Source organism: Notechis scutatus, chromosome 3 (genome assembly GCF_049901735.1).
Source record: "Notechis scutatus isolate UNSWTSFEM ecotype Mainland chromosome 3, rNotScu1.2, whole genome shotgun sequence".
NCBI lineage: Eukaryota > Metazoa > Chordata > Lepidosauria > Squamata > Elapidae > Notechis > Notechis scutatus.
In genome coordinates this window covers 45790040-45817928 of record NC_142011.1, presented here as the reverse complement: position 1 = coordinate 45817928, position 27889 = coordinate 45790040, and the positions used below count along the sequence as shown (strand labels likewise).

The following is a 27889-nucleotide window of genomic DNA, read 5'->3' as shown; positions in this document are numbered from 1 at the left end:
ATCTAAACTTTGCTTTGGTTTGCTTTATTCTACTCTTTCAGATATTCTCATTTGACTAAGATAATGTGCACAGGAAAAGCCTAGAACATACAAAAGGAAAATCAAATAATTTTCTGACTGGGCACAAGGAGTTCCAAGCAGTGTCACCTTGGATTGGGCACAACCTGCTGGTGTAAAACTAGTGATGTGTTTTTTTCAGAATTGCCAACCATTTATGAAAGTGATGCCTTCAATTCTTCCTTTGACAAGGACCTTCTGCTGTCTTAATCCCATATGGAAAAGCTACTTGTCATCTGGCTCCTTGTGATTCACATTCAGTTAGAGAACTTTGAGATCCATAAAACAAAGCTTCGTGACTTGTAACAGCAATAGATATGTAGATATTCTCTTCTCTCTAAAATCTCAAAATCAACTTGGACAAGTTGTGAAGATGGTTTAGGCCTCTCTTTGTTTTTGTCCCTCCTCTCTGTTCTCTACAGATGAGCCATAAAGGATGATATTGCTGTCAGTTCAAATTTTCTCTTTTGATAAAGTTATTGGAGTACAAGCAGTAATGGGTAGAAAATTGAATAGGCTATATTTAATGGATATTTTTATGTTGCTTGGTCTTTAGAATTGAGCAGAAATGTTAATGCTTAACCAAGTAATTAAGACTTTTGATTCAAGCAAAGGAAGGAGATTCTGGCCTAGTTCCCCAGGAGATCAAAGCTTGAGAGGCAGTATTTAAATATCTTGATAAAAGAGGGAGGATCATCAAAGGCAGAGGAATGTTTGTGATTTCCCTTTTAATTTACTTCGATACCTTATGCGCCCTCGTTATATGCTGAGTCATAGGGCCTTCTGTGGTTCACATTAAAAGTGAAACGGAGTTAAGCAGGTCTCTGCAATGTTCTCCCAGCGGCTGCCTTCAAGTCCACTTAATCCTTTGGCCAAAACAGTTAAGATGTAAACACCTCCCAAGTTTGTTACATCAGCTATGCCTTTTAGGACAAGATAACGTTGTTTCTCTTATTCTCTCCTCTGTCCTTTCTTGTCTATTCACTTAGCCTTCCCTTGTCAACTGCCTCATTCACCAACTGTTTAAAGTGGAGCAAAAAAAAAACTTGACTGGTCTTCAAACTTGCGACTGTCGCAATGTCGTTATAGTCACATGATTGCCACTTGGGTGCTTTGCAACTGGCATGCATTTATGGCATTCACTGAGTCCCCTGGTCACATGACTGCCTTTTGCAAGCTTCACTACCAGGTTCTGGACAAGCAGTCAATGGAGAATGGTGGAACTGTAAGTTGCAGTCATGTGATGTCTCACTTTTTCCCTCTCTTTTTTAAAAAATAATTTTATTCAAGTTTCCAGATGCAAAGATAAAATACTAATACAAACTAAGAAAAATATTTGAAAGTAAAGAAAAGTGCAGTCATTAAATAAGGGTATCTGTACTACCTCATAAGACAGCTATAGGGTAAACTCTACTGTTACTGTTTTATTTTCATATTGTTTTCTCTCACCTAATAATCTCTTAATTTGGTTTTTTTTTTACTTTGACACCTACATTCTAATGTTTAATGACAGTCTTCCAGATCAATTGCCTTAAAGCAGGAATGTCAAACTGGCGCCCCTGCAGGTCAGATGCATCATGCGCAGGCCACACCCATCCCAGCTCCACAAAGGGAAAAAATGTTGCGAACAGTTGGTGCATGATGGCAACATGATACAATGAGTTTGACACCCGTGTCTTATAGGCTTTGACCATATACTGTGTGTATATTCAGATTTTGTTCTGTGTCTGTTAAATACATTCCTGAGACATACATTATATTCAGGAAACCTAAATCAACAGGATTTTTTCCCTTTGTTTTTTGCATACCAGTAGAAACTCTGTGCCACACATCTGATGCTGGTATTAAATCTTTTCACTGCTCTGCCTGCCAGTCATACATCCATGGAATCTAGAAATTTACTAGTTTAGATTATGGCTAAAATGGTCTCCCCAAATTTGTCGTTCTAAATGCAGATTATATATTTTTGGTATGTTGTTCTCACATTGAACATTTCGGGAACGGTTTTGCTTCTTCAAATGGATGGAGGCAAACCAACATTTGAGAGCTACAAGCTACTTTTAAGTTGGTTTACAGATTTTTAGTCCCAAGAGATGAGTTAATCAAGGCAGACTATTGTTTTAAGCTGTTGCAATAGTTGCAGATTTATCAGAATTTGGACAACTCTCCAAGTAGATTGGAAGTCATGCTTGCCATGGGAGTAACTCTCGGCTGGTGGAATTGTAAGCCGCAAGCCAAGCCTAGGAGGGGAGCATGTTTTAGACAAATTAAACATTGTATTTTTGTTTGCTCAAAAGTCCACATGCTGATATTTGGCCTTTTCATACTATACCTTACATTTCTGTGATAAATAAAGGAGGCAGAGTCAGAGGCAGCTGTAGGAATTGGGGGTGGGGGAGGGGATGGAGAAAGAGAAACTTTATTTGTAGCTGTGTTCAAATGTGTGTTTGGAGGAGGGTTGATCCTGCAGTTTTTCCCTTGTAGAATTACTTAGAAGTATAGTAAGTAGAAATACCTCCATTTGGAAAACTAGTACAAGTAGTGCAGATTTTTGTCACTTATGACATTTCTTGGGACTATTTTAATGCAAATATGTATTCCAGAAAAATCTTTTTTTTTTCTTTAGGAACTATTGCTATGATGCTTTTTCACAACATGAAACAAATAGGATTTTCCCACAAGAATTCATTTCAGCTCTTGAGCTCATTTCTGCTTAGCTGAGCCAAATATTTATTTTATAGAATATAAATCAATGGCCTTCCTGCTTCACGACATCATGAGCATCCATCCCAGTTCATGCTGATTGCAGCATTTCCATTCTGCATTTATTTACTGTTTCAGGAGTTTGCCCGATACAGGTAGTCCTCACTTAATCATGGTGACAGGGACTGGAATTTCCATCACTAAGTAATGCAGTTATAAAATGTGACATCACATGACCACTGTCCCAGTTGGACAAAAATCTTGGGTCGACATGTGACTGTATCTTGCAACTTTCTCCTATGAGCTATTCAGAGCATCCAGTAGTGGAAGGTTCTTCAGTCTCTGCACGTCTAGGCTGGGCTTAATTTCTGGAACGCTCCTCCTCCTCCACAGGACTCCTCCCCAGCATTCATCAGTTTTGGCTCAGCCTCGTGAGGGATAGGCAGTGCTTGTGATTCTTCCTTGGCCGAAGCAGGAAAATTCGTTTCTTTACTAGCAGGTTTGAAAATTGATCAGCTTGTCTTTAGGATTCTTTAGCCTCCTAATCACATTACGAACTCTCGACGTTGGCTCTTTAACATCAGGCAGTTGCAGATCGCTCGCATTACAGGGAAGCGCTGTTTTGTGCCCCAAAGCGGAGGGAGGCTTCGGCGCTGCTCTGCACCCCCTCCCCACAACCGCTCTTTCTACCTCTGCCATTCCAACAGATAGCCGCAGTTTCTTTCATCTGAACAGCGGCGTGAGCTCTTTGCTCACAACAGTCGTCGCTTTCCTTCCCCTCTCTGAACGCTGCCTGGGGGTGGAAGATTTAAACGCTTAGTTCCTTCCACCCTTCCCCCGCCGTTTAGCCTTATAGGAAGAGCCTTTGGAGGCTACTCCTTCACCCGGCAGGAGTTTGCTGCTGGGGAGCGCGCCAAAAGGTTAACAGCCGGAGGCCATTTTTTCTTACAAAAACCTCGTGGCCACGCTGACTGTATTTCATTTTGTGCTGTGTGAGGTACTTTCTTTCCCAAGCAGAGGTTTCTCTTTAGGAACACTTGGGATCATTATACCCTCATCTTGTTTTTACTACATTCGAGGCTATTCCTACATTTAAATTGTTGGCTTAACCCTCACAGCCCAATCAACCCAGCGGCACAACAGCAAGCACCTAGGCCTGTGTCCGCCTGTGCAGGGAAGCTGTTGAAGGCCTCTACCTTTATCAACTTGGGCCTTTAGGCATTCTCAATTTGGCTGTTTGGTTTTTCAGCATTTTAGCCTCGTGCTATTTAATTGATATTCATATACATATAGCTATATATATTAGTGATTAATAATAATTATTATTATTATTCAGTATAATATTTTAATATCAATAAAATATTATTACTGAGATACGACTCATTATAGATAAGTATTAAAAAAAGAGAGAGAGAAAAGGGGGGGGATAAAAAACATCATCAGGGCAACCGGTCTGTTCTCAGATCAGGTCCCTGGGCGTGCCAACCGCCTTCACAGTATTGCATTAAATAACAAGCATACTGTAATTCCTTCAATCGAAATGGCAGGCGGTAGCAGCTCTCAGACCTCATCCTTGAAGGTCAAAGCCAAATCTCAGCACAAACCCAAGCTGGCTAAAGGGAATTCTAAAGCTTCAGAAAGGGATGCCAACAGGCGCCATAAAGCATTAGGAAAGCAGATAGATAAGTGCACACGGGAGGCGCACAGGGTCTCACAGGACTTTCCCTCCTCCAGTCCAGGTCCATCTACCTCTTCCCACCCTCCTCCTCCCCTAGATCTCTCCCTCTCATCCAGGCGCAGCTTGGCTCCCCAAAGCCAACAGGCCCAGTTACCTGGAACACCGACCACATGAAGGGCTCCTGAAGCTACATTCACTCCAATGGCTGCTGGTCTTCGACAGGACGACACTTTTCCAGAGGAGGTTCCAGAGAGGATGAAGGCCTGGATGGAGCTGGCAATCCACCAGGGAATTGCAGCAGGTCTTCAACCCACAGTTCTGACCAGGGAACATCCTGTAACCACTGATTATGATTCCCAATCGCTGAGGTCATTGACCAGGTCAGAGCAACACTATAGATTGAATCGGGATCAATACATGACAGCGAGCACCTGTCAGAAGCAGACCCCTTAGAAAGGGGGATGTCTGAGGATGAGGGTCTTGTTCCCGATCAACCTGTATTTACAGGATTATTCTGCCCACAGCTTTTCAGATCTCTCTTGTTTAAGGCAAAAAACATTGCGTGCCTGAACAAGTCGACCCCTTCTACCACTCCAACTCCTTCAGAAGAGGGACCGGAAGATCTAATTTTCAATCAACCAGTAGTCAGGGCAGATGTGATCCCAGTTCTTCACATGTTTTCGGACCTGGTACAGAAACAGTGGGCGTCTGCAGTGGCGTACCCGGCCCCCACTGGATATGACAGGAAATATTTCAATTTGGCCCCTGATTTCTCAAAATTGTTGAATACTCCCGAGGTAGACAAACCTATAGTGGGATTAGTGTCCTCCTCCATTCCCAGTGAAGCGCTGGAGGCATTAAAGCCACAGAAAAAATGGACCGAGCTAGCCCTACGCAGGGCCATCAGAGAGCCATGGCCGCCTCCTTCTTTACCTGTTCTTCTCTCAAATAGCTCCGCCTCTTACGGGAACATGTCCCTAATTCCAACATTAGAGCGCACCAAGATATTGCTAAACTTATAGCAGCCGCTGAATTCTCAGCTGACGCAACTTATCATGCTGTCAAGTTTTCAGCCAGGGCCATTTCTTCACATGTCACAGTGCGATGCTTACTATGGTTAAAACATTGGCAAGTGGACTTTAAGCACAAATGCAAGCTGGCTTCATCTCCTATTGTGGGAGACAGACTGTTTGGCCCTTCCCTTGATCCGCTACTCATTGAAACCCGAAACAAAAAGAAAATTCTACCTTCGTCAAGTCTCCAATTTCTGACGTATAAGGTAGTTTTCCTTGTAGCGATCACTTCTGCTTGTCGTATTTCGGAACTGGCAGCTTTGTCAATCAGAAAAGACCTTTGTGTCTTCCATTCTGACTGGGTGGTCCTTCGTCCTGATCCTACATTTATACCCAAAATTAATTTGGCGTTTCACAGGGCACAAGAGCTGATACTTCCTAACTTTTGTCCCAGGCCATCTCAAAGGTTGGAACTACAATGGCAACGGCTTGATGTGAGGCGAGCATTGTGAATATATATTCACCGCACAGCGACTTTCAGGAAAACGGAAGCTTTATTTGTGTCATTTCAGCCAAACACTCAGGGATGCAAGGTCTCTTCTTCCACAATAGGCCATTGGCTACGGGCTGCGATAGCGAAAACGTATCAGACTCAATCACTACAGGTGCCCAGGGGCATAACAGCTCATTCAACAAGGAGTGCAGCAACATCGGCAGCATGGGCCACGCAGGCACCAATAACTGAAATTTGTCGAGCCGCAACCTGGGCCTTTCCATTGCCCTTCATTAGGCATTATAAAATAGATGTGTTTGCATCCGCTGAGGCCTCCTTTGGCAGAAGAGTCCTGCAATGGGTTCACAGGGACCAGGAGAGGATTCCAAGCCAGACGGATTCCCTCCCATAGGACAGGCCAAGTTTTGGTATGTCCCACTACTGGATGCTCTGAACAACTCATAGGAGTAAGGGCATTGGTACTTATCTGATACGCCCGTTCTCTTTGAGCTGTGAAGAGCATCCAGCCCCACCCCTTTTTTCTGTCTGGTGGGGTCCCGTTTTGGCCAACGAATTGTTAAGGTGTTCAGGGCGAGTGGTGTTTATTCTCTCGTCTTCACCAAAACTGGGGAACGCTGGGGAGGAGTCCCGTGGAGGAGGAGGAGCGTTCCAGAAATTAAGCCCAGCCTAGACATACAGAGACTGCAGCACCTCCCACTACTGGATGCTCTTCACAGCTCAAAGAGAACGGGCCTATCAGGTAAGTGCCAACGCCCTTTCTGTTATTATCCCTCAAGCAAAATCAATGGGGAATCTGGCTGGAAGTTGCAAATCACAGGTGGATCACAAGCAGGCCAGAGGGTTGGTGAGTACCATGGAGTGAAGTGAAGAGGTGCTGTGTGGGACCTGGGGATGTTGCTGCGGTGTTCAAAAAGTGCTTGTGGGCTGGGAATGAGGTGCTACAAAGCAAACACAGACTGTGGAGTATGAGATCCCTAGGATCTCGTCATCTGAAACAAGGTTGATTTTACTTGTAGGAAGCCGGCAGGGAGGGTCACAAATGGAGACCACATAATTATAGGATGCTACAACTGTTATAAGTTTGAGCCAATTGCCAAGCGCCTGGATCACAATCTCATGACTGAAAATGTGCTGCAACGATCAGCATAAGTACCATTTATTTCACTCCATCACAACTTCAGATAATTGTTAAACAAGTGGTTGCTATCCAAGGCCTACCTGTAATTATCATTAAGTGGCTGTTTTACTTTTTTATCTTAACCTTTTCTGCTTCTTACTAGAGTTCTGACAAAGTCACATCCTTTGGGCAGAAGTGGAAGAGCAGTGCAGTGAGTGTATATGATGTAATGTTAAGGTATTGGCCTAGAACTTAGGAGACACAGGTTCCAGTCTGCCCTCATCCAGGGAACCATGAAAAGTCCCTGAGTGACCTTGGTCTCTCCACCCAGCCTACCTCATAGTGCTGCTTTCATGGAAATAAAATGAAGGAAGATCCCTTGTAAACCCTTTAAAACTTGAAGGAAAGTGCAAGAAGTAATTCTAACAAAGAAACAAGCACAAAGTATAGGCCACCATGCTGTTCTTCCATCTTTGTGAAAAAACAAGAGTTACAGATGTATATTTTACACAGCTGAGACCTTCACCAGCCCTCCTTTGGTTCAGTTCACTCTACTGGTACTTTTCAATCTCCCGTTGTTTTAATCAGTGTTTACATTTGTTCTAAAATACTTTTTCACCTGCACTAAAATTATTAAGGTAGAATCAAATTATACACTGGATTAAGTAAAAATGTTTCACACAAAGCATAAAAGTATAAAAAGCACTGTGCTGGATTAGACTAAAGAACTGTTTGTCTGCTAGGTTGGCATCCATTCATTCACTCAATTTAATGGCCACCCAGCTGCATAAGATCTGGGCAGCTTATTTGATTAAAATTTTAACCTGTGTCTGAAATCTTTCTTTAAAAGTATCTACAAAAATGTGGGTGTTTTTGGTTTTTGTTCATTTTAATAATAAGGAGAAATGTATGAGGAAAAGTTAAAAGATGAGAATACATTTAATGCACAGAAGAGATGGCTGATCGGAGTTGTGATTGCAGTCTTTTAATATCTCAAGGCTTGTCACATTGAAGAGGGAGTGGCTATATTCTGTATTGTGCAAGAGAGCAGAACCAGAATCAATGGTTTAAACCAGGTGTGTCCAAACTTGGAAACTTTACTACTTGTAGACTTCCAGAATTCCCCAGACAGCCATGACCACAAATCTTACAGTTGCCAAATTTGGAGGCCTTTAGTTTAACTTTAAACTAAAAGGAAGTAAATTCAGGCTAGAAACCAGGAAGAATATACTTAATTCTTTAGAAGCTGGATAAACATCTCTCAGAGATGCTTTAGTAGACCCTGTGTATACCTGCATCTATCATTTCTATCCCCTGTAAAAGAATCTGATATCACCTTGTAGAAGGGCTTGAAATAAGCATGCAGTACAGCTCTGCTAGGAGAGTTATAGTTATGAAATGTTCTTTTAGTCGCATGTTTTTCATAGAAATGCCTTTGCAAATTCTGAAAAATGTATTTAATGGAGCCCTTCAGTAAAATGGTGAAGAGTTTTGCTGAACTCCCCTCTGGGTCTCCCTTCTTCTAACAACAGCCATCAAATTGTGAACCATGGAGAAGTAGTTACACATGGAAGGCTCCTTTCTTTCAGATCTCATTTTCCATTTGTGGCTCAACAACACTTCAGAACTACTTTCTCAAGAGATCACTTATGTTTCTTAGAGACGCTCTTTTTTTTTCAAGAGCATAAGCAGCTATCAAGTGAAGAGGTAGATATGGAACCAGGGCATACACTTGAAAAACTATTTGAAAAAAAATCTTTGAACCTCTAACAGATATAAGGAAATAGTCATTCAAGTCTCTATAACTCTTAAAGCAGCAGAAGTCTGAAAAGGGGGTTATTTTATGACAAGCTGCTAATATTTAATTTAATCCCCTACATTCTAACTACTTACATGACAATGATCCTATTTGGCTCGGGTCCTCTGTTAGAATTGAGGAGTTTGAATATGGGATGGGTGTCTCAGGTATTGGAAAGTGCTACATTAAGTTACAGGTGGCCATTTCCATCTTCTCCTAGAGCAGGGGTGGGCAAACTACGGCCCGCGGGCCACATCCGGCCCGTTGGTCTGTCCAATCCGGCCCGCCCCTGAAAAAAATCACTGGGCGTTGCGTATTGCCCTGTGCCACGTGGCCCCCAAAGCTGCAAAACAGTGCAGAGCGCTCTCGGGGTAGGAAAGAAAAGAACTTTGCAAAGGCCTCGGCTGGGAGTTCGAAATCACCTTCGAGTGCGACCTCTCCGAAGGTGAGTCCCCGCCGATCCCCCTTTTTTTTCCGGGGCTTCCAGGCTTAAACTTTGCAAAGGCAAAGTTTGCAGGCTGGAGCGTCTTCCCGCCGAGGAGCGGGAAGGGTTCCGTCCAGCGGGCGGGCGGGCTGCTTAAACTTTGCTCGGGCGGCACTTTAAAAGCCTGCTCCCAGCACCCGAGCAACTTCCCAGCAACTTTCGGCTTCCTTTTTCCTCGCAGGCGCTCGCGCCTGGCCCTGAGCTGCATGGCGGAGGGGAAACCCAGAGCGCTGCCGGGTCGCCTCCTCCAAGCAGCCCGCCCGCCCGCTGGAAGACGCTCCCGCCTGCGAACTTTGCCTGTGCAAAGTTTAAGCCTGGAAGCCCCGGAAACCCGAGCAACTTCCCAGCAACTTGCGGCTTCCTTTTTCCTCGCGGGTGCTCGCGCCTGGCCCTGAGCCGGGCGGCAGAGGGGAAGCCCGGCGGGCGGGCGGGCTGCTTGGAGGAGGCGACCCGGCGGTGCTCCGGCAGCAGCAACAGGCAGTTCCGCCCGGGCTCCGCTCAGGTGTCCGGCTGGGGCTGTCAGGAGTTGCTACCGCCGGCGCAGCTCTGCGCGGCTCCAGTCCCGCGTTGCCTTGGGAAGGAAAAGGCAAAACCAGGAGCCGCTGAGCCTGAGCCTCCTGTTGCAAAGCACCGCCGCGGCTCTTCCTTTTTGCCTTTCCCTTCCCGAGGCAACGCGGGACTGGAGCCACGCCGAGCCGCGCTGGCGGTAGCAACTCCTGACTCAGGGGCCTCCGGGGAGGGGAAGGAGGAGAAGAGGGGGGAAGGGGGGGCGATTCCCAAAAAATCTTGTGCTGACCCGGCCCGTCTGTCAAATTTTAAAAGTCAATGCGGCCCCCGAGCCAAAAAGTTTGCCCACCCCTGTCCTAGAGAAAAGGCCAGGATTCTGTGTCTGTCCATCATGGACCTTAGATGGACAATTTTATTGTGTTTCACGTGGGATCTCTGATATCTGGTAGTCCAACACCCCCTCTAAATACCTGCTGATTTAAATTTTTACAGTTGCTCTAAGTTGCTTTGTTTATCTCAGCCACACACTGTCCCTGGCATTGCCAGTCTCTATGGTCACCTACTAAATTGCTATTTATTTTTCCTTTCTGATCAGATATGGCACAAGGACATTTACATCTGGCTCACCTGAATAGGGATATCCGAATGCAGCCCAGTTCTGCCTCACCTTTGGAAGGCCGGTCCCCGACTTCTCTACATTACCGAAATGGCAACCAGCGCCGCTTTTCTATGGAGGTAACGTGCAAACTATTAGACAAGCTTTGCCCAGTGGCAGAAATGATGCTGATGGAGTTCTTGGAGATGCCTCCTCCTCCTCCTCCTCCCTTTAAACATAGCAAGATAAATTTGAAAGCTTGACACCGAAAGGAAGCAACCTCAAATATCAGTGGCCTATCTAGTTTTCTCTTAACATGTGGTGTGTTTTGTTATATAATAATTGTGCATATGGTCTAGAAGCTGCTCCCACAACAGGTAATGCTAGATTTAACCTGGCATTTATAAAAACTATATTGTATCATTTTGTAGTTGGATCCCACTATCCAGTTTGGAAGATCTTGTCAAGTGTAATGTGTTATTTTTCTTCCCAGGATGTCAGCAAGCGTCTCTCTCTGCCCATGGATATTCGCCTACCCCCAGAATTCCTCCAAAAACTAGAAATGGAAAATCCAGAGATTTCTAAGCCTCTCAGCAGAATGTCACGGCGGGCATCTCTGGTGAGTCTCCAGAACTCTAGAGGTTCCACCGTTTGGCCCAGAGTTTTGTGTTTCGGTTGTAATGTCATCAGATGGTACGTCATCAGTTGCAAACATTGGCTAGAGATTTCCTTAGAGTTTCTCTCAATTCTTACAGTTTCATCTTAAAAGAAAATATTTAAATGTTTTCACAGTAAAGTAGCGTAATGATTTTAGTAGTTTTTCATTGAGCAATTGACTCGTTTAACTACCATTCACAGTAATGACAGTGATGAAAAAGTAACTTTGCAATCAGTCCTTGAATTTACGATCTTTGGACATCTGTAAAGCCAAGGAAACCTGAATTGCGGTTGCTAAACAAGAACTGCCTAAAATAGAGTATCAATTTCACCAAGGGATGAAAAATTCCAGTTCTAATCTAGCTAATAATACTTCTTTAGTGAACTGAGAATGAAATGCTTCTTCAAATCTTGTTATTGTTGTTGTTATTTAAAAAATGTGTCTTTACCACCACCTGCTGTTGAATAATAAATATATTAAAATGAGAAATATGAACCAAGCATCTTTAATACTTCCACACAGAAAACCTCTTACCAGCCTAGAAGGATTGATCCATGAATCTGTCATCTTCATTAGTGCTATATATTGTTTTGGAAACATATGCCATATTTGCTGAATAAAATTCAACCTAAACACAGTAGATTAATGTTAGTTTTTCAAGCATTATAATATTCCATGGGAATAGAGTTTGTGAGAGACCAAAATCTTCTTGTGTCACACAAGAGGTCAGGGGACTATTTGGTGAATTAGTCTGGTTATCTTGACCCTTGGATCAATATGCTTATATTTCATAAGCAAAGGAGAGAATCCCCCAGGCAATCCTCACTTTTAATTGATGCATGTGCTGACCAAAGTAACAGGCCATTTGAGAAGTAAATATGAGAAATATTGCTTGCTGCAAAATACCCCAAGCAAAGACAAGAATGTGAGCAGTCTTGTTTTTAAGCTCCACAGTGGGAAAGAAGCAAGAGATCTCCAGATTCTTGAAAGTCAAACGGCTGGTTCTTACCAGCAATTGGCTGGTGACTCTCTGCGTGGTAACAGATGCTGAGCTGCAAGTTCAAGGACCTGTCTTCATTTATTTCCCAGATAATTCATTTTAAGCAATATATTTTTACAGAATGGTTATTGGTAAGCTTCTCCTGGAAATCAATCCAATGGGCTAGACTTCTTAATAGACCTGTGTTGACCTGTGTTGTGAGTTTCTTAATATTGCATTTTGTACTGATACTTCTCTCCTTTTTTATGGTAGTCAGACATTGGGTTTGGCAAGATGGAAACTTATGTTAAACTGGAAAAGTTGGGGGAGGTAAGAATAATCTCAAAGAACGATCGGTCCCATCCATCCGTCTTTGCAAGTTCCTGTTGTATTTTTGTGATAATACTTTTGCAACCTGATTTGGGAAACTCATATTTGACATATAGGAGTTTAAGTGTTTAATATCTCTCTAATTCTGAACTGAATTTAAATACTATAGGATTTATCTGCATAAAAAAAATAATTACCATTGCGTGCCTTGGAGCATATCAGACTATCTTCATTATAGTTTATTACATCCATTCCTTTATAGTTTCATATAACATATTTTTCCTTTTATTTCATTAGTTAATTCATGCCTTTTGGCACTTATTCCTTTTATAGTCCAAGTTGCAGTTCATATGCCATGCTTGTCACCAAATGACACTAAGATTTTGACCCCTGCCACTCATCATGTCTATTCAGAGTGTGCTTCCCAAATTAAATGCACTTTCCATATTAGAATGGACAGGAAGAAAAAAATGGCAAAATTGGTGTGGTCTGGTCTAGAAACTAAGAGACTGTGAGATCTAGGTTCAGCCCAACCTACCACACAGGGTTTTTGTTGTGGGAAATTAGGATAAGGAAGGAGTGGTATTAGATATGTTTGCCACTTTGAATTGATAAAAAAAAATAATGTGTGAAAAAAAATCTAACAATAATAAATTAGATCCAGCCTCTCTGTGGAATTTGTTTGACAGATGGTGTCAGTGGAGATTTATTTTTAATGCAAATTTTAAAAAGTTTAAGGAGTTAATTCCTTAAATTCAGGAGGCCCAGAATGAAAAAGAGAGAGAGAGAGAGATGTAAAATCTATTGCATTTTGTGGTACTTACTTTTGTTGCTGCTTTCTTCACAGGGCACTTATGCTACTGTATTTAAAGGACGCAGCAAACTCACCAAGAATCTTGTGGCGCTGAAGGAGATCAGGTTAGAGCATGAAGAAGGGGCACCTTGCACAGCTATACGGGAAGGTAAGATGTAGACTTGGGGTTTCCAGACCCCTGTTAGCAGCATATAGCAATTATTTTTCTAGATCTATTCCTACAAATTCATATGTTGTCAGTTTTCCCTAACATGGTTCTTCCTGGTGTCTTAGATTACATGTCCCATAATCTGTCTTTAAGTTTCCTGGGAATTGTGTAACTGGTAGTCCAACCAATCTGTATGGATGAGCTGTGATTCCAACTCATAGCTCCAACACCTTCAGATGATGTGTTGTGTGATTGATACGGCTATGGTTTGTCTTACAGTTTCCTTACTGAAGAATCTAAAGCATGCCAACATTGTGACTCTCCACGATATCATTCACACAAAATGCTCCCTCACTCTTGTTTTTGAATATCTGGTAAGTTTACAGATCTCTTTCTAAGGGAAGGTATAGCTGGCTAAGGCAACTGGCATGGTAGCTTGCCTGGAATACATCAGTAATGTGCTGAGCAGTGCTAAGGTTCTTGGTTTTCTTTTAACTCTTAGCTAATCAGTAGCATCCGTTAGAAAATGTTCTCTGAAGAATGTTCATTTATTGTTCCCAGATATTGTTTAATTGTGCTCCAGGTAGCACAGATAGCAGTTTTGTTTACTCAGCCATAGTATGTACTCAGTCCTATTGCATTTGCCAAGCCTTCCAGAAAAGGTGAACAGAGTTGCCCTAAATAGTAATTGCAAATGGTATAATTGCAACTGCTGGAGAAAACAGAAAGAAATGGCATTTTCTTAGCAGTAGCAAAAATGTGGCTTAAGAGTTGGGAAAATTTGAATTTTCTGAAACAGATGTGTTTATCAGGAAACATTTAAATAGCATCTGGATTGGGTGTGTTTGCTAGAAGAACTGCTTTTTATCTCCTGTTACAGTTATACCTGCATATTCATTTTACAATATCAACAAATCTCTGAAAAGGTTGCATTGTTCAGAGTTATATAATAAGCCTTACTAACATCTATGTTTTGTTGGAGGTAATACTTAGTTGCAAATATATCTTGTTCTTCTGAAGTCCTGGAAAACATAATTTGATTTGCATTTTCTAATACTGAAGAAATTGTGGACATCTCATTCCTCATAGCAAGTTATGCCCTCAGGACATGCTTATCTTTGCAGGATAGTGACCTGAAACAGTACCTGGATAACTGTGGGAATCTGATGAGCATGTACAATGTGAAGGTGAGTAGACAGATCGATGGATAGAAAGATTGGCCTTTTCAAAGGCTTCTCTTGGAAAATAAACTTATGAGAGAATTGTGCTTCCCTTCTCTATTTGGTATCCTGGAAATATATTGGATTACTATATGCATAATTTACAACACTTGGTCATTAGCATATCTGGAAGCCATCTGGTTGAGAAATCTGTATTTCGGAAAAACAAACTGCGAATGTTACCAATTGTTTCTTCTCTGATCTTCTCTTGCTTCAAGATTTTCATGTTCCAGCTGCTTCGTGGTTTGTCCTACTGCCATCAGCATAAGATCCTACACCGAGATCTCAAGCCACAGAATCTGCTTATTAATGGAAAAGGAGAACTAAAACTTGCTGACTTTGGTAAGTTAGTGAGTGAGACCTTCTCCTTGGCTTTCAGAGTAATGGTATTTATTTATTTATTATTTATTTATTTATTTAGCAAATTAATATGGCCACCCATCTCACATAATGTGACTCTGAGCAGTGTACAAACACAGCAACAATTAAAATAACCAGACAATCTTAAAATACTGAACATAAATCAAAATAAAAGCACAGAAATGCAAAGAACGTGAGAAATAAAAATCACTTAATGTCAAACTACCATCTAGCAGGTTCCCCATGGATTCCCTAAGGTTTTTTGAGGGGGGGATTAATCTGTTGGCCTTCAGAAGAGTTTCGATGGGTGCTTTTAATATTAGGGTCACACATCTCAAGAAACTTTCCCCCTTTTTTCTCTAATATTTTCCTGTATATTATTTACAAATAAACTGGACTTTTATTCAAGTTATGAGATTATAAGAACCTTTTTTTCAGAAGCATCTTGTAGTTGTTCTGTCACTGAGAACAAGCTCCATTGAATTTAATGAACATAGTTCTCTAAGTGAAACAATCAGTTCAAATAGCTCATACATAACTGTTATGTCCACCACTGTTTTAAGCAGAGGTCTCCAAACTTGGCAACTTTAAGACTTGTGGACTTCAACTCCCAGAATTCTCCAGCCAGCATAGTTGAAGTCCACAAGTCTTAAAGTTGCCAATTTTGGGGACCCCTGCTTTTAAGTATTGAGTTACATAGGACTCTTTTTTGTAAAAACAGGTTTGTTTTTGTAAAGCATATATGGGTTTAATCTAAATCTCGATTAATAACTGCAGCTGAATCTCACAGGGAATTGTTTTATCCTCAGGTCTAGCCAGAGCCAAGTCTGTCCCAACAAAGACATATTCCAATGAAGTGGTCACATTATGGTACCGACCTCCTGATGTCCTACTAGGATCTACTGAATATTCCACTCCCATAGACATGTGGTAAGCCTAATGTCTGTACAAGGGTGAAAATGATTGTTCTTCATGCAGTTCCTTTTAAAATTAAGAAATTATAGTTTGGCTGCCCCCAATACATACTTTTTCCAAATTCCACAGCATGCTGATGACTTAGGCTTTATAATGTTAAAGACCAACTTCTAAATAAGGTGGCACTGCAGTTTACAAGTACTCACTTAGCAGAATCAAACTCACAGGGGAGGGATGTTACAGAAGATGGAAAAAAATTAGATTTTTGTGGCTCATTCCTTCATGCTCCTTGAAACCTCTCTTGTCTGGTTAGCAATTTAGTATGAAAAAAATAATCCTTTTTGCCTGATCTTCTGGAGTCCTTCAGGATTCAGCATCTTCTTCAGAGACTGAATTAATGAGAGGTATTAATGAGACAAGGCAACTTAGGAGAAAGCACATTGCTCCATTCAACTTCACAAGACCTTCTCCTTTTAGGGGCGTGGGTTGCATACACTATGAAATGGTCACAGGACGTCCAATGTTCCCAGGATCCACTGTGAAAGAAGAACTTAATTTAATATTCAGAATGTTGGGTGAGTCTTCTTCGTTCTGTTTCTGTGTTGGGCAGAAAATAATGCAATAGATTTCTTAAATGACAATATGTAAATTAGCAGGGAAAGTACATGGAACTCTGCTCAGGAAACAGTGCTATAATAGCAAGACAACCCAAATGACGCCTTCAGATTTTATTGTATCAAAAGAGGTACACTTGTGTAATTAACTTCATATGCATGCTTTGTGTTTTCAAAAGTCATGAATATTATTATATAATATTATTACATAAGCAATTATTGCCAGAGAAATAAAACAGAGATTAAAAAATGCAGGTATTTGGAATAAGAAAACATGGACTGCAGGAATTACCGGGAAGGAGTTCTTTTCTTCTTCCCAAAGAAAGCAGGTGCCATAGCAAAATGATGGGTAAATTCAGGGGAGCACAATTTGTCAGGCTCATTGTGTGGTATTTCTTACTGAAAGGATCTTAGGATGGTAGACATGGCAAATCCATACTTATAATCATTACTATTAAATGTTAACCATTACTTATTATCAACCTATGCCAATGTAGAACATCGTTAGTTTTGCCAATCTAATGCAGTATTTTTCAACCTTGGTTACCTGAAGGTATGTGGACTTCAACTCCTAGAATTTCCCAGCACATCTTCAAGTGCCAAGGTCAAATAACACCGGTCTACCGCTATCCTTAAATTTCTATGTTGCCCTACCCTACAAAAGAATTTCTTAATTTTGGTTTTATTATTTGAAATGTTCAGAAATCTAAATCCCATGATAGATAGATATATGCCACCTCATGTCATGCTGCAGGTGGATCTAGAAAAAGTGTTAATCCAATCCATTTTTTATTAACTTGCAGGAACTCCTACAGAAGAATCTTGGCCAGGCATCACATCCAATGAGGAGTTCAAAACTTACCAGTTCACACAATATCGAGCCCAACCTTTGATAAATCATGCACCCAGGTAGAGGCAAAATCAAGAAGAGACCAATTTATTATGGATCATAGCTGTTGGTTGCAAGTATTGCAAGGAACAAAATTTCAGCAGTCCTCTTAGAAATAACTAAAGAAATAGATACAGAGAATAAATGGTGGTATAAAGAACTCCTGGAAAAGTTGTTTGATTGTCTGCACTGCCCTCAGTGAACACAGATGATTTTTCTCTGTCCCAATGCAACATGCATGGTTCTTATTTGCACCGAGATTGAGGAAATGAGAGGCTTTCTTTTCAGGGGCTGCCACTAGATGGCAGTAGTGCTTTGAGAAGTTCAAACTGCAAAGGTAAAAGCTAGGCTTTTTTACTGCACTGTGTTGTCTCTACCTAAGAAGGAACTCAAATTGCCAAGTGATTTTTTTTTTTTAATTAGCTTCTGCAGTCTGCTATCCTCCAGGCATATTGGATTATTATTTCCACCATCACCAGAATTCAAACTTTGGGGAAGTTGATCTGAGCCACTTTTCTTTGAAGCTGGCCCTTTTAACCAGAGCTAGAGTCATGTGTTCAGGTATTGGTCCTGCTGCTTGAAGAGTTTCCCAAATACAACAATGCTTTCTTCTCTTGCAGGCTAGACACAGAAGGTATTGACCTTTTGACAAGTCTCCTCCTGGTAGGTGATCTTACCTGCTTATCCAGATATCAGAAATGTCACAGCCTAGTTCCCACATGCTGAAGGGATTCAGTATCATTGGTTTCCACCCTGGGGATTCATGGAGCGACTGTGTGTCCAAGAAATCTTCCCAGACCATTATTCCTACTACTCCCCTTGATTTTTCTAGTTGACAGTTTTTATTCTAGAAGTCAGGAGTGTCAAACTCAAAGCCTGTGGAGTGCTTAGATCTGGCCCATGGGACCGCCCTGGAAACAGCAAAGGACTGGCCCACGGTGTCTCTGCCAGTGAAAACTGAGCTCGGGCCACCACAGCCCCCCCCCCCACAACATGAGTGACGTCAAGCTGGCCATGTCCACCTGACCACGTCCACCCACCCCCAGGTCAAACACAACCCTTATGTGGCCCTAATGAAATCCAGTTTGACACCCCTGCTATAAGTGAAAGAAGCTAAGATTGTTAGTGCTGAAGTTCTATAAATGGATGCTGAAAATAGTATGGGTAGTGCTGGCCTCTCCTCATTTTGACCTTTTGTGGCCACCAAACAACCTTTTTCTCAATATTATTTTTGTGCTGTCCAGGCAGTTTATAGTTAATTGGGAAGTGGGATAGTTAGTTAGGAATTGGGAGCTGTCCCCTTAAGGGAATGCATCCTGGGAAATGTAGTTAAGGCATCATTGGAAATGTAGTCCATGTCTTGTGGTCACATCTGTAATCCTGATTGGTCACTGAATTGACCCTTGGTTGGGTTGGGGGAAGCCCTGTGTCCCTTTCCTTGCCTGGACCCAGCAGCATGCTGGCTCCCTCCACTCCTTTGTTATGGGATGAAGAGAACTGTCTTTTTACACTGAATGAAGTCAGCTATTCTTATAGTCTTATTTCAAAGTAAATATGATATTACAGTGATATTCCAAATCCTAAGTAAGGTTAGCAATCTTCTAAGAAGTTTATTTGCTTGCTTTTTCTGGTGAATTCTAAGCATTTCTCTTGATTTTCCTGAGTAATTTCACAAAGCTGCACCATCATGCTGCATTCTCAGCCTTTCCTTCTTCCTGACATTTGAACAAATCTTCTCCAAATCACTGTTTCTAAATGTTCTTGCTTCACATTGAAGAAGACAAAAACAGCCACTTAAAATGCACTGGGAATGGTAATGATTCCATATTGAGATCTTTGTTTTTCATTATTTATGCAAAGGAAGCCATGTTGAGCAATTAAGGAAAATATTTTATAAACATCGGTTGCTAAATTCTCTCAGGCTAAATATTAATCAGAGTGTATGTGGGAGTATGGGAATGCATGTGGTAGAAAGGGAGAAGAGGTTGAGAAAGAACCAGAGGATGCTAAACCCCAAACTCTGAATTTAGGCAGTCTTAAACTGAATCGTAGAAAGCTGTTCCCAGTTGAATTTGATTGGTTTCTGGATCTTATGCAGGTTTCAGGTTGCACCTAAAAGTGTTAGAAGAGGAAAACGGCTAGTTCCCACTTATAAATATTTATGACAATATTTATAGCCCATCCCAATTTAATATAGCTTGTGTGGGATACAAAAAAAAGGAAAAAGGAAAAAATATATGAAATAAAAGTAGGGATGGGAGGGATGATATTCCAAGAAGGAAGACCACCACTGAGAAGGCCTGGCACCTGGTTCATGCCCTTTAAAATTTACAAGGGAGAAACCTAAAACACACTCTCTGTGGGCAGATAGATGAGCAGATTTGATTCGCAGGGGTGTTGGGCTGGATGCCTCATGGCTAGGCCACGCCCACCCCAGCTTTCGAAGGGGGAAAAATGTCCCAAAAGGTCACGTGATGGCAATATGATGCAGCGTTTGACATCCATGTGATAAGGCATTGCCTGATTTATCCCAATGCTGCATCGTGAGGGTCTTCAAGGTATTGATCAGCGCATTGAATAGCACCTGAAAGCCAGCTGACAGCTAATGTGGCAACTTCAAAAGAAGCATTATTCTGGCCTGACAGGGTTGTCCCATCAAAAACCTTTGCATTTCATACCAGCTGTAGATTCTGGATCATCTCCAAAGGCAACTCTACATGCCACAAGTAGCCGTACTACTACGACTACAATGGTCATTTGAAACCAAGCTAGGATAGCATTCCCTAGTGCTCAAATGTTATTTTGATTCTCATGTGGAACATACATCTGTTTCAGCTTGACAGTGGTATATTTAGTGGTAGACCAAAGGCCAAAAACTACTCTGAATCAATCAATCATTCACAATTGTGACTCTCAAATACACAAGTACCACAGTATGCAACTCAGAACAGGCCACTGATATTGGGGCTGAGGCCATTGGGAACATAATTCATTTGTCAGCCTTGCCATGTGGATATAGTAGTTTTACCCCAGCTTTCAGGCAGATATAGCATAGGCAAAAATGACATGACTGGCAAGTTCAGATCAAAATAATTGCTATTTCTAAATGCTGTTGCAAAGAGGGGGTAGAATGAGGTTTATCCAGAATGGTGCTACTTTAACCATCAAGTTTCAAGTTTGCACTCAACAGCACTTCTGGATCTTAGTCAACTAGCCCTCTTTTACAGATATTGGAGATGAAATCAGCTTAATAATCCCAGTGGAATTGAGGAATACAGTTTGGAGCTCCAATCAGAACCAATAATGCCACTGTAATTGGCCAGGAAACAAGAAACTGAAATGATACGATTGGAAGCTTCAGAAAAACAAAAATAGCTGGTTTACTTTAATAGTAAACCAGTAAAGATTCCCGCAAAGGAACATAACATGTCTAATCATTCCAGTGAACAGGCATAAATGTTCCTCCATTCTAAGTCTGATCTATGATGTTACCAAGTCTCAGATTTGTTGATTATTGTGTTGCTTTGTTCTGTTTCTGCTGCCAAGATTCTTTTGTCCTGTTCTGGCTTTTGTAGGCAATGTTGTTTGACTCTGCAGTAATTGCTTGACTTCCCTGTACTGAGCCAAAACTAAAATAAAAACATACATTTTCTAAGGTACAATTGTTTTGTGTGACTGCAGACTGAAGAAACCAGACAGGATGCAATTTTGCAGAAGAATTTGGGGGGGTCATAGATTTGACAGACTTAAAACAAATGGTCCAACTTGTACAACATCTCTACTGAACTCCAAAGGACATTAGGAAAATAGTATTGTTAGCAAAATAACTCTTCATTTTATGTTTTCTAGTAATAGTTTCCATCTCCCATCATGCTGTTCAACCAATCATTTATGATTCTTCTGCAGAGTAATATCCTCAGATCAGTCAATTATTTAAAAACTCTGCAGCCACACAATGAATCAGCATCTGGGAACAATGTATAAAATCACTGTAAAAATATGGACTCAAGTCTCTTTTTCCCTCAAGTATGAAGCCAAACAGCGTATCTCTGCTGAATCAGCTCTACGACATCCCTACTTTATGATCCTAGATGAACAAGTCCACCTCCTTCCTGAGAGTAAGCATACAATGGGAACATTGTGACATAAGATGACTTCATAATAGTTCCAAAGTATGAATGAAGCCAATTGTTTTGTATCAGATTTAAGCCCTTTCTCTGATTCTTTCAAAACACCTTGTACTTCAAGCAATTAATCACAGTAAAGTTTTAGAAGTATCATACAGGTCGTCCTTGACTTACAACAGTTCATTTAGTGACTGTCCAAAGTTACAACAGCATTGAAAAAAGCAACTTATGACCATTTTTCACAGTTACGACCTTTGTAGCATCCCCATGATCATGTGATCAAAACTGAGATGTTTTGCAACTGGTTCATATTTGTGGCCGTTGCTGTGTCCCAGGACCATGTAATCCTCTTTTGTGACCTTCTCACAAAGTCTTTCTCACATGCAAAGTCAATGCAGAAGCCAGATTCACTTAACAACCAGGTTATGAACTTATCAACTGCAGTGATTCACTTAACACATGTGGCAAGAAGGGTTGTAAAATAGGCCAAAACTCACTTAACAAATGTCTCACTTAACAACACAAATGTTGAGTTCAGTTGTGACTGTAAATCAAGGACGACCTGTAGTTCCCTAACAAGAACTAAGATATGGTTTGTTGTGCAGCACAGTTGATGGCTGCATTTTATTGTTTGTAGGTGTTATGCTTTTCGCTGTCACTCTGAATACATCTGCATTTTAGTCTCACAAAGCCAAGTACGCAAAATAAATATGTAAAATATTTAAAAAGGCAGAAGCGGAAGAAATAAAATCCAAGAAATGCCATTTTTGAAAAGAGAAGAAGATGTGGGAAGAAAAGCTACTACCAGAACTTTGGTAACATAAATAACATCCAGTGAATACCAATACCACTAATCCAATTGATCTTCTATAGGTGTACTTACTTGTAGGCATCCATCCACTGTAATCAATTGGGTCGTATACACAGAATGAATCAGAATGGCAAGTGACCTCTGAGAGATCCAATCCATGACTTCTGTTTCCATTTCCTTCTCTCCTCTAGCTACCTCCATCTTCTCTTTGAAGGAAATTCAACTTCAAAAGGACCCTGGCTGCCGAGGCTCAAGTTTCCAGCATGTTGGTAGGTACCAACTTCTTCTGGAAAGCAGTTTGACTGAAGGCCCTACAGAAATCTTTTGTTTTCTACATTTTTCTGATATAGATTGGAACAGTGGAAAGCACTGGTTCATAGCAATCAGCTATCGAAATATGTTCTAAAGATCAGATCTCATAACATAGAGATGATGGCCTGTACTGTTCTAAAAAATAATAGAGTGTGTGTTTCCCAAGTATATGCCTTGCTAGTTGTATATCATGATTGATCCTTCACAGGAGAGATCGTCATAGTACATGATACCACATAAAACCCAGGTAAATGAATATAAGGAATCCCAGAAGGTGGTGTATGTAGAAGGGAGAGATTTCTAACCCTCCAAATGTTGCTGTAGTTTAATTTTCAGCAGATACAGCTGCCATGACAAGGTAAATCAAACTGGAAGGTAAGATTTGGCAATATTTTGCCAGAGGCCTTGCCTATTTTGAGGGGGCCAGAGACAGGAACTAAACATTCTTCACACATACTTTTCGGGGACACAAAACAAACGAGTAGTATTTTTTTAATCATATCCATCATAAGTCCTTTATACTATAGTAATATATATTATATATTATATATTATATATTATATATATATATATATATAATATATATATATATTATATATATATATATATATATATATATATATATATATATATATATATATATATATATATATATATTCTTAAGTTTTGCTGGTACTTACATGTATGGTATTCAGCTTTGTTCAGGTATTTTCCCCCGTCATTATAGTTGTGCTTTTAAAGTTGTAGCAACGTTTCGGCTGAAAAACTCATCTGCCATCATCAGGCTTCTGTATTGTGTTCGTCTGTGAGTCAGACTTTCACAGCCATATACACCCAATCAAGTCACACTTTACTAGCAGTTAAAAGGAAGAAGCAGCTGCAAGCTCACATTACTCCGAGAAGCACAAAGCCAAAGACACAAGCCTGAAGATGATGATTGAGACTTCATCGAAACGTCGCCTAGATACTTCCAATTTTACTTGGGATAAAACCCAAATAACCAAAGATCCACATACAAATACCCGTGAAAACCTCAGAAAACAAATATATATATTTATATATATGTACCATTATACCATATATATAATATTAATTTCCATTCCTCCTACATATATAAAGTAGAGGAAGGAATTGTGATGAAATCTCCTTTTTTATCTCATCTTCCAAGCCACAGATTTTGGTCCAAGGTTCTTATATCCTCTAATTTTTCTCCTTCCCTACTTCTACAGCTCGAGGAAAGAATAGGAGGCAAAGCATATTTTAAGCCTCTTTGTTCATTCTTCCAATCACTGAGAAGATGGAAGCACTGAGAAGAGAGCAGACCGCTGGATCCCAGATAGTCCATCTGAGAAAAATAAGGGGTGGCATCTACTGTACAAGAGCTGCCTTGCAATCAGCTATTTCTCAAAATCTCGCCTCTTTCTCGAATGAGAAAGGAAAAGAGAGACATTGTAAAGCCTCAGCCAGCTCCCATTCTTCGTACAGCTGTTGGAATATACCACCTGGGCAAGAATCTGCATCAGATGGTGAGTGGCCTCTGAAACAGTGAGGCTGCTGTTTTAGATGGAAGCAATCCAGTCGTGGAATCAACATCAGCGTTGCTTCTTCAATGTCTTATCATAACCAACATTTTGCATTCCATTAGATTTCTATGATGTCTTTCAGATATGATGAGTATGAAGTAACAGTGGAAAGCACTGGTTCTCATGCAAATCCCTCTCCCTCTGCCTTTAAACTGAAAAAAGAAATATGAAGGTTTAACAAGGGCAACTACAATAACAATTTAAAAGCCTGCTTTCTTTGAGTTACCTTTGCTCTATTTTTTTAAGAAATGTTCTCAATTCTAAAAGGTAAAAAAATTAAGGAGAAAGGATGGAGTAAGAAAGGAAGGTGTTTTGATAGATTTTCTTAGGCCCTTAGTACTTAGGCATATCAAAGCATATACTAAGTTTAAGTTTTCTCAAACAAGATTTCAACTTGCAGACCATGATTTAAATCAGTCCTGCTCTCTAGATACATTGAATTATAATTCCCACAATTTCCAGAAGCTAGGTACATATGAAACTTGTATTTCAGCACAGGTAAGGAGTACCAGTTTGGAAGAAGCTGATATAGGCTTTATTAAATATATACCTCCTATTTTTTAAGAATCTCTTTTTAACTTACCATATTTATCAGAAACACATAGATATACAAAGGCTGAAATCAAGTCATAAAAAAGTAGACAGTACTTGAATCTTTAACTTGGTTGACTGTAAAACTGAAAAAAACTTTGATTCTTTTTTTTTTTTTTTTTTTTGGCCCTTTATACTTCTGTATTCCTGTACTGAATCATGTCAGTACTGTACTGATTCCTGTACTGAATCATTCCTGTACTGAATCATGTATGAAGATACAACTATTCTTTATTGTTTGTCCCTGCCACTACAGAAACATGCTTTAAAGTCACAAAGCATCCTCGGTAAACTTGCCACATCCTTGGTGATCCTGGCACAAACAAAAAATTCTACACTCCTATGTGCATTTATGTTTTTCTCAATATTATTATGCTAGCAAGCCTATTCCCTAGTAAGTATGTGCGGCACTTCAGATAAATCCCCTTAAATCTATGGAAAGCAAGGGCTGCTGATCTATTTTTATTCCTGAGATCAGTCAACTCACTAGAGAGATGGTAGTAGTGGAATGAAAAAGCTTGAAACCAATTCCTCCTACCACTCAAAAGATGTTATGCAACTGTTCCACTTTCTTAATGAATGTTATATGTTAAAACAAAAGTTGTAACAAATGGTGGGAAAGGATGTGAAACAAGGACATTAATTTTTGGATCAAATACATGCAAAAACCCTAAATTATAAGTGAAGATGCAAAGTGAATGTTCAATAAAAACATAACTAAAGACATTTTTATGAGGAAATCAGAGTGCTTCGATACTGAGAGTAGCTAGCATTACCAAAACCTTTCTTCTTTTTTTTTCCTAATAGAAAAAAGGTGAAAGAAATTGTAAACAAACACCAAGTGTTTCCAAGTGGAATACAACATATTCTAGATATATTCCTCCTCTTAAAATGTCATGAATGAGCCAGGGCAATTGCACAATAAAAGCCTTGCTTCAAAGCACCCAAAGATTGGCAGATTGTGTAATCAGTTCAGGTGTCTGTGTGATTCAGGTATCTGTGTGATGCGACTCAAGATTATAGTACTTCTTCTGCATAGCCTAATGAAAAGAGGTGGTTAACCTGGTTCCTAATAATACCATTGTGAGCAAGACTTCTCCCCCGATACCCGCTCCCCCACAAGTTCCTTATCTTTGCCTTTTATAATATTTTAATTAAAACTGAGTTCAGTTAGAAATGGGCATACAGGCAAAATGAATATTAGCCTCAGGGCCCCACAAGCATATTTAGAAAATAGCAGCTCTCAATGCCTGCAGCACAATGCTTTATTTGAACTTGTGCCTATCAGCTCAGAAGAATCCAAAGTGGAAACAAGGAATGATGGAGGGGTCAGAAAGTGGTGTCAAATTAAAATTACCTTTTGATAAATCTACTGTTTGTGATTTCTATACTGACATGATGGATATTTTGTTGCTACATGCTCTCAAAATTGTCCATCATATAATTGCCTATCTCTGCTCTAGAAAACTATTCTTCAATGCTTCAGTTTTAACAGCTGTTCAATGAAAATATTTAATTGAGTGGCCATTTGCCATTTGTGCAGTAATCGTTCAAAATTTGTTGTTCTGTTTTTGATTGTTGTTTCTTCATTTTGGAGTAAAAAGTAAGGAGGAATCCACTTAGGTAGCAGATTCCAGAAGACGCACCAAATTAGAGTCACCAATCTCTCTATGAGATCCAACTCTGATGGGAACGAAGGAAAAGTCATTGATCTTTCGCTTTGAAAATGTTTTGGTTATCAATGGTTCCCTTTTGTAAAACAAAGACAATATATATATAGATTTTGCATGATTTTCTTAAGAAAAGAAAAGGTGTTGTACAGAAATATAGATTGATCTCATCAGCAACGAATTAGCAATGGTCTAAATACTTGTAGTAAAGAACTGCCTAGCTACTTAAACTATTATGTGAATTTCAGCCTTTCTTCTCTTATCGTTAGTGTGCTTGCTTCCTCACTCAGCCATAATACCCTGGTGACAAAAGAAACTATAACTGACCCACTTCCCTTTCTTTGCAATTTCTATAGATCTAATCCACTGAGAACCTATAATGCCAGCAGATCCCTCGCAACCACAGGCTTAAACCTTCAAAGCTCTCTTGTCTACTTCCTTCCTGCCAATAACATACAATCATTTCTCTTAAATGTTGTGTTGTGTTTTACCACTTTCTCCCCCATAATTCCCCACTTGGATACTGTTTCCAAAATGCCAATTTTTTAAATCAGGTTTCTGTTTCCCGGGTTATTTCTCACTTTATCCTTTCTCTTCATCTCTTAACTTACATATGTGGCATTCCTTTTATATTCAGTTTCTCAACACAAGAAAATACATTTTATGGAGATTATCTTGTTTATATCCTCTGTCAATTTATCACAAACCTGTACATCAGGTTTTTCTTTTGATTCTTCTTAATCCACTGTTTATTTTTAAGCATCATGGCTCTAGCTCTTGCTTCCCTGCAGGGCTATTTCCCAACACTAAGTCCTCAGGGAGCCCTAATTCCTGAAAGAAATTTCTTCCCATTCCATCACAGAAGAAGCTGAAAATATGAATAATTATTTCTTGATCAACTGGATTCTGTTTCATTCATTGCTGTTGGTCAACCAGTCAGTACTGTTTTAATTCCTTCCAATACTAGGCTTTAATGGCCTAATTTTTCTCCGTTTGGCTATTCCAAAATAAATTAGGTATTCTAATTATCACTCAGTTATATGGTTTTGAACTTTCAGGAAACATCTTGCATATAATTAAAATTAAAAGAAAAAAATACTTGAAACATCATATCAACAGACAAGGTCCCCCATCGAGGATATACAGAATGACAAGGTGGTTGAGCTGGCATGCCAATTATGTTAGTAAAGGCCAAAGGAAAACTGTCAAGCGGAAGGGCTTGCTTGGGACTTAAGGGCAAATCCACCCAGTAATCATTCCCTCTCGTGTTATCTCAGTGGTTTTCCACAACTGATGGCTTTATTTTACAAAGCTATTTTTGCTAACATAGATGCTGCGTCCAAACAATGCAGGGCACTTGATAGTCATTGGAGGAGCAGCCTGAAATTATCTGAACTATGCC

General features: G+C 40.3%; 1 protein-coding gene across 2 annotated transcripts in view; it reads left to right on the top strand.

Annotated features, from left to right (window-relative positions):
- Window positions 1-25766, top strand: part of CDK18 (cyclin dependent kinase 18) — an 86660-nt gene extending 60894 nt beyond the window's left edge. For both annotated transcript variants that reach the window (XM_087959671.1, XM_087959670.1), the window contains 14 exons: window positions 10467-10606; window positions 10960-11085; window positions 12377-12433; window positions 13281-13395; window positions 13675-13769; window positions 14520-14582; window positions 14834-14957; window positions 15785-15905; window positions 16368-16465; window positions 17308-17413; window positions 18014-18056; window positions 21421-21511; window positions 22523-22600; window positions 23873-25766. In XM_087959671.1, coding sequence (XP_087815797.1) covers window positions 10467-10606; window positions 10960-11085; window positions 12377-12433; window positions 13281-13395; window positions 13675-13769; window positions 14520-14582; window positions 14834-14957; window positions 15785-15905; window positions 16368-16465; window positions 17308-17413; window positions 18014-18056; window positions 21421-21511; window positions 22523-22600; window positions 23873-23907 — 1292 coding nt within the window. In that variant the 3' untranslated portion in view covers window positions 23908-25766. The remainder of the gene's footprint in view (window positions 1-10466; window positions 10607-10959; window positions 11086-12376; window positions 12434-13280; window positions 13396-13674; window positions 13770-14519; window positions 14583-14833; window positions 14958-15784; window positions 15906-16367; window positions 16466-17307; window positions 17414-18013; window positions 18057-21420; window positions 21512-22522; window positions 22601-23872) is intronic.
- Window positions 25767-27889: the final 2123 nt, after the last annotated feature.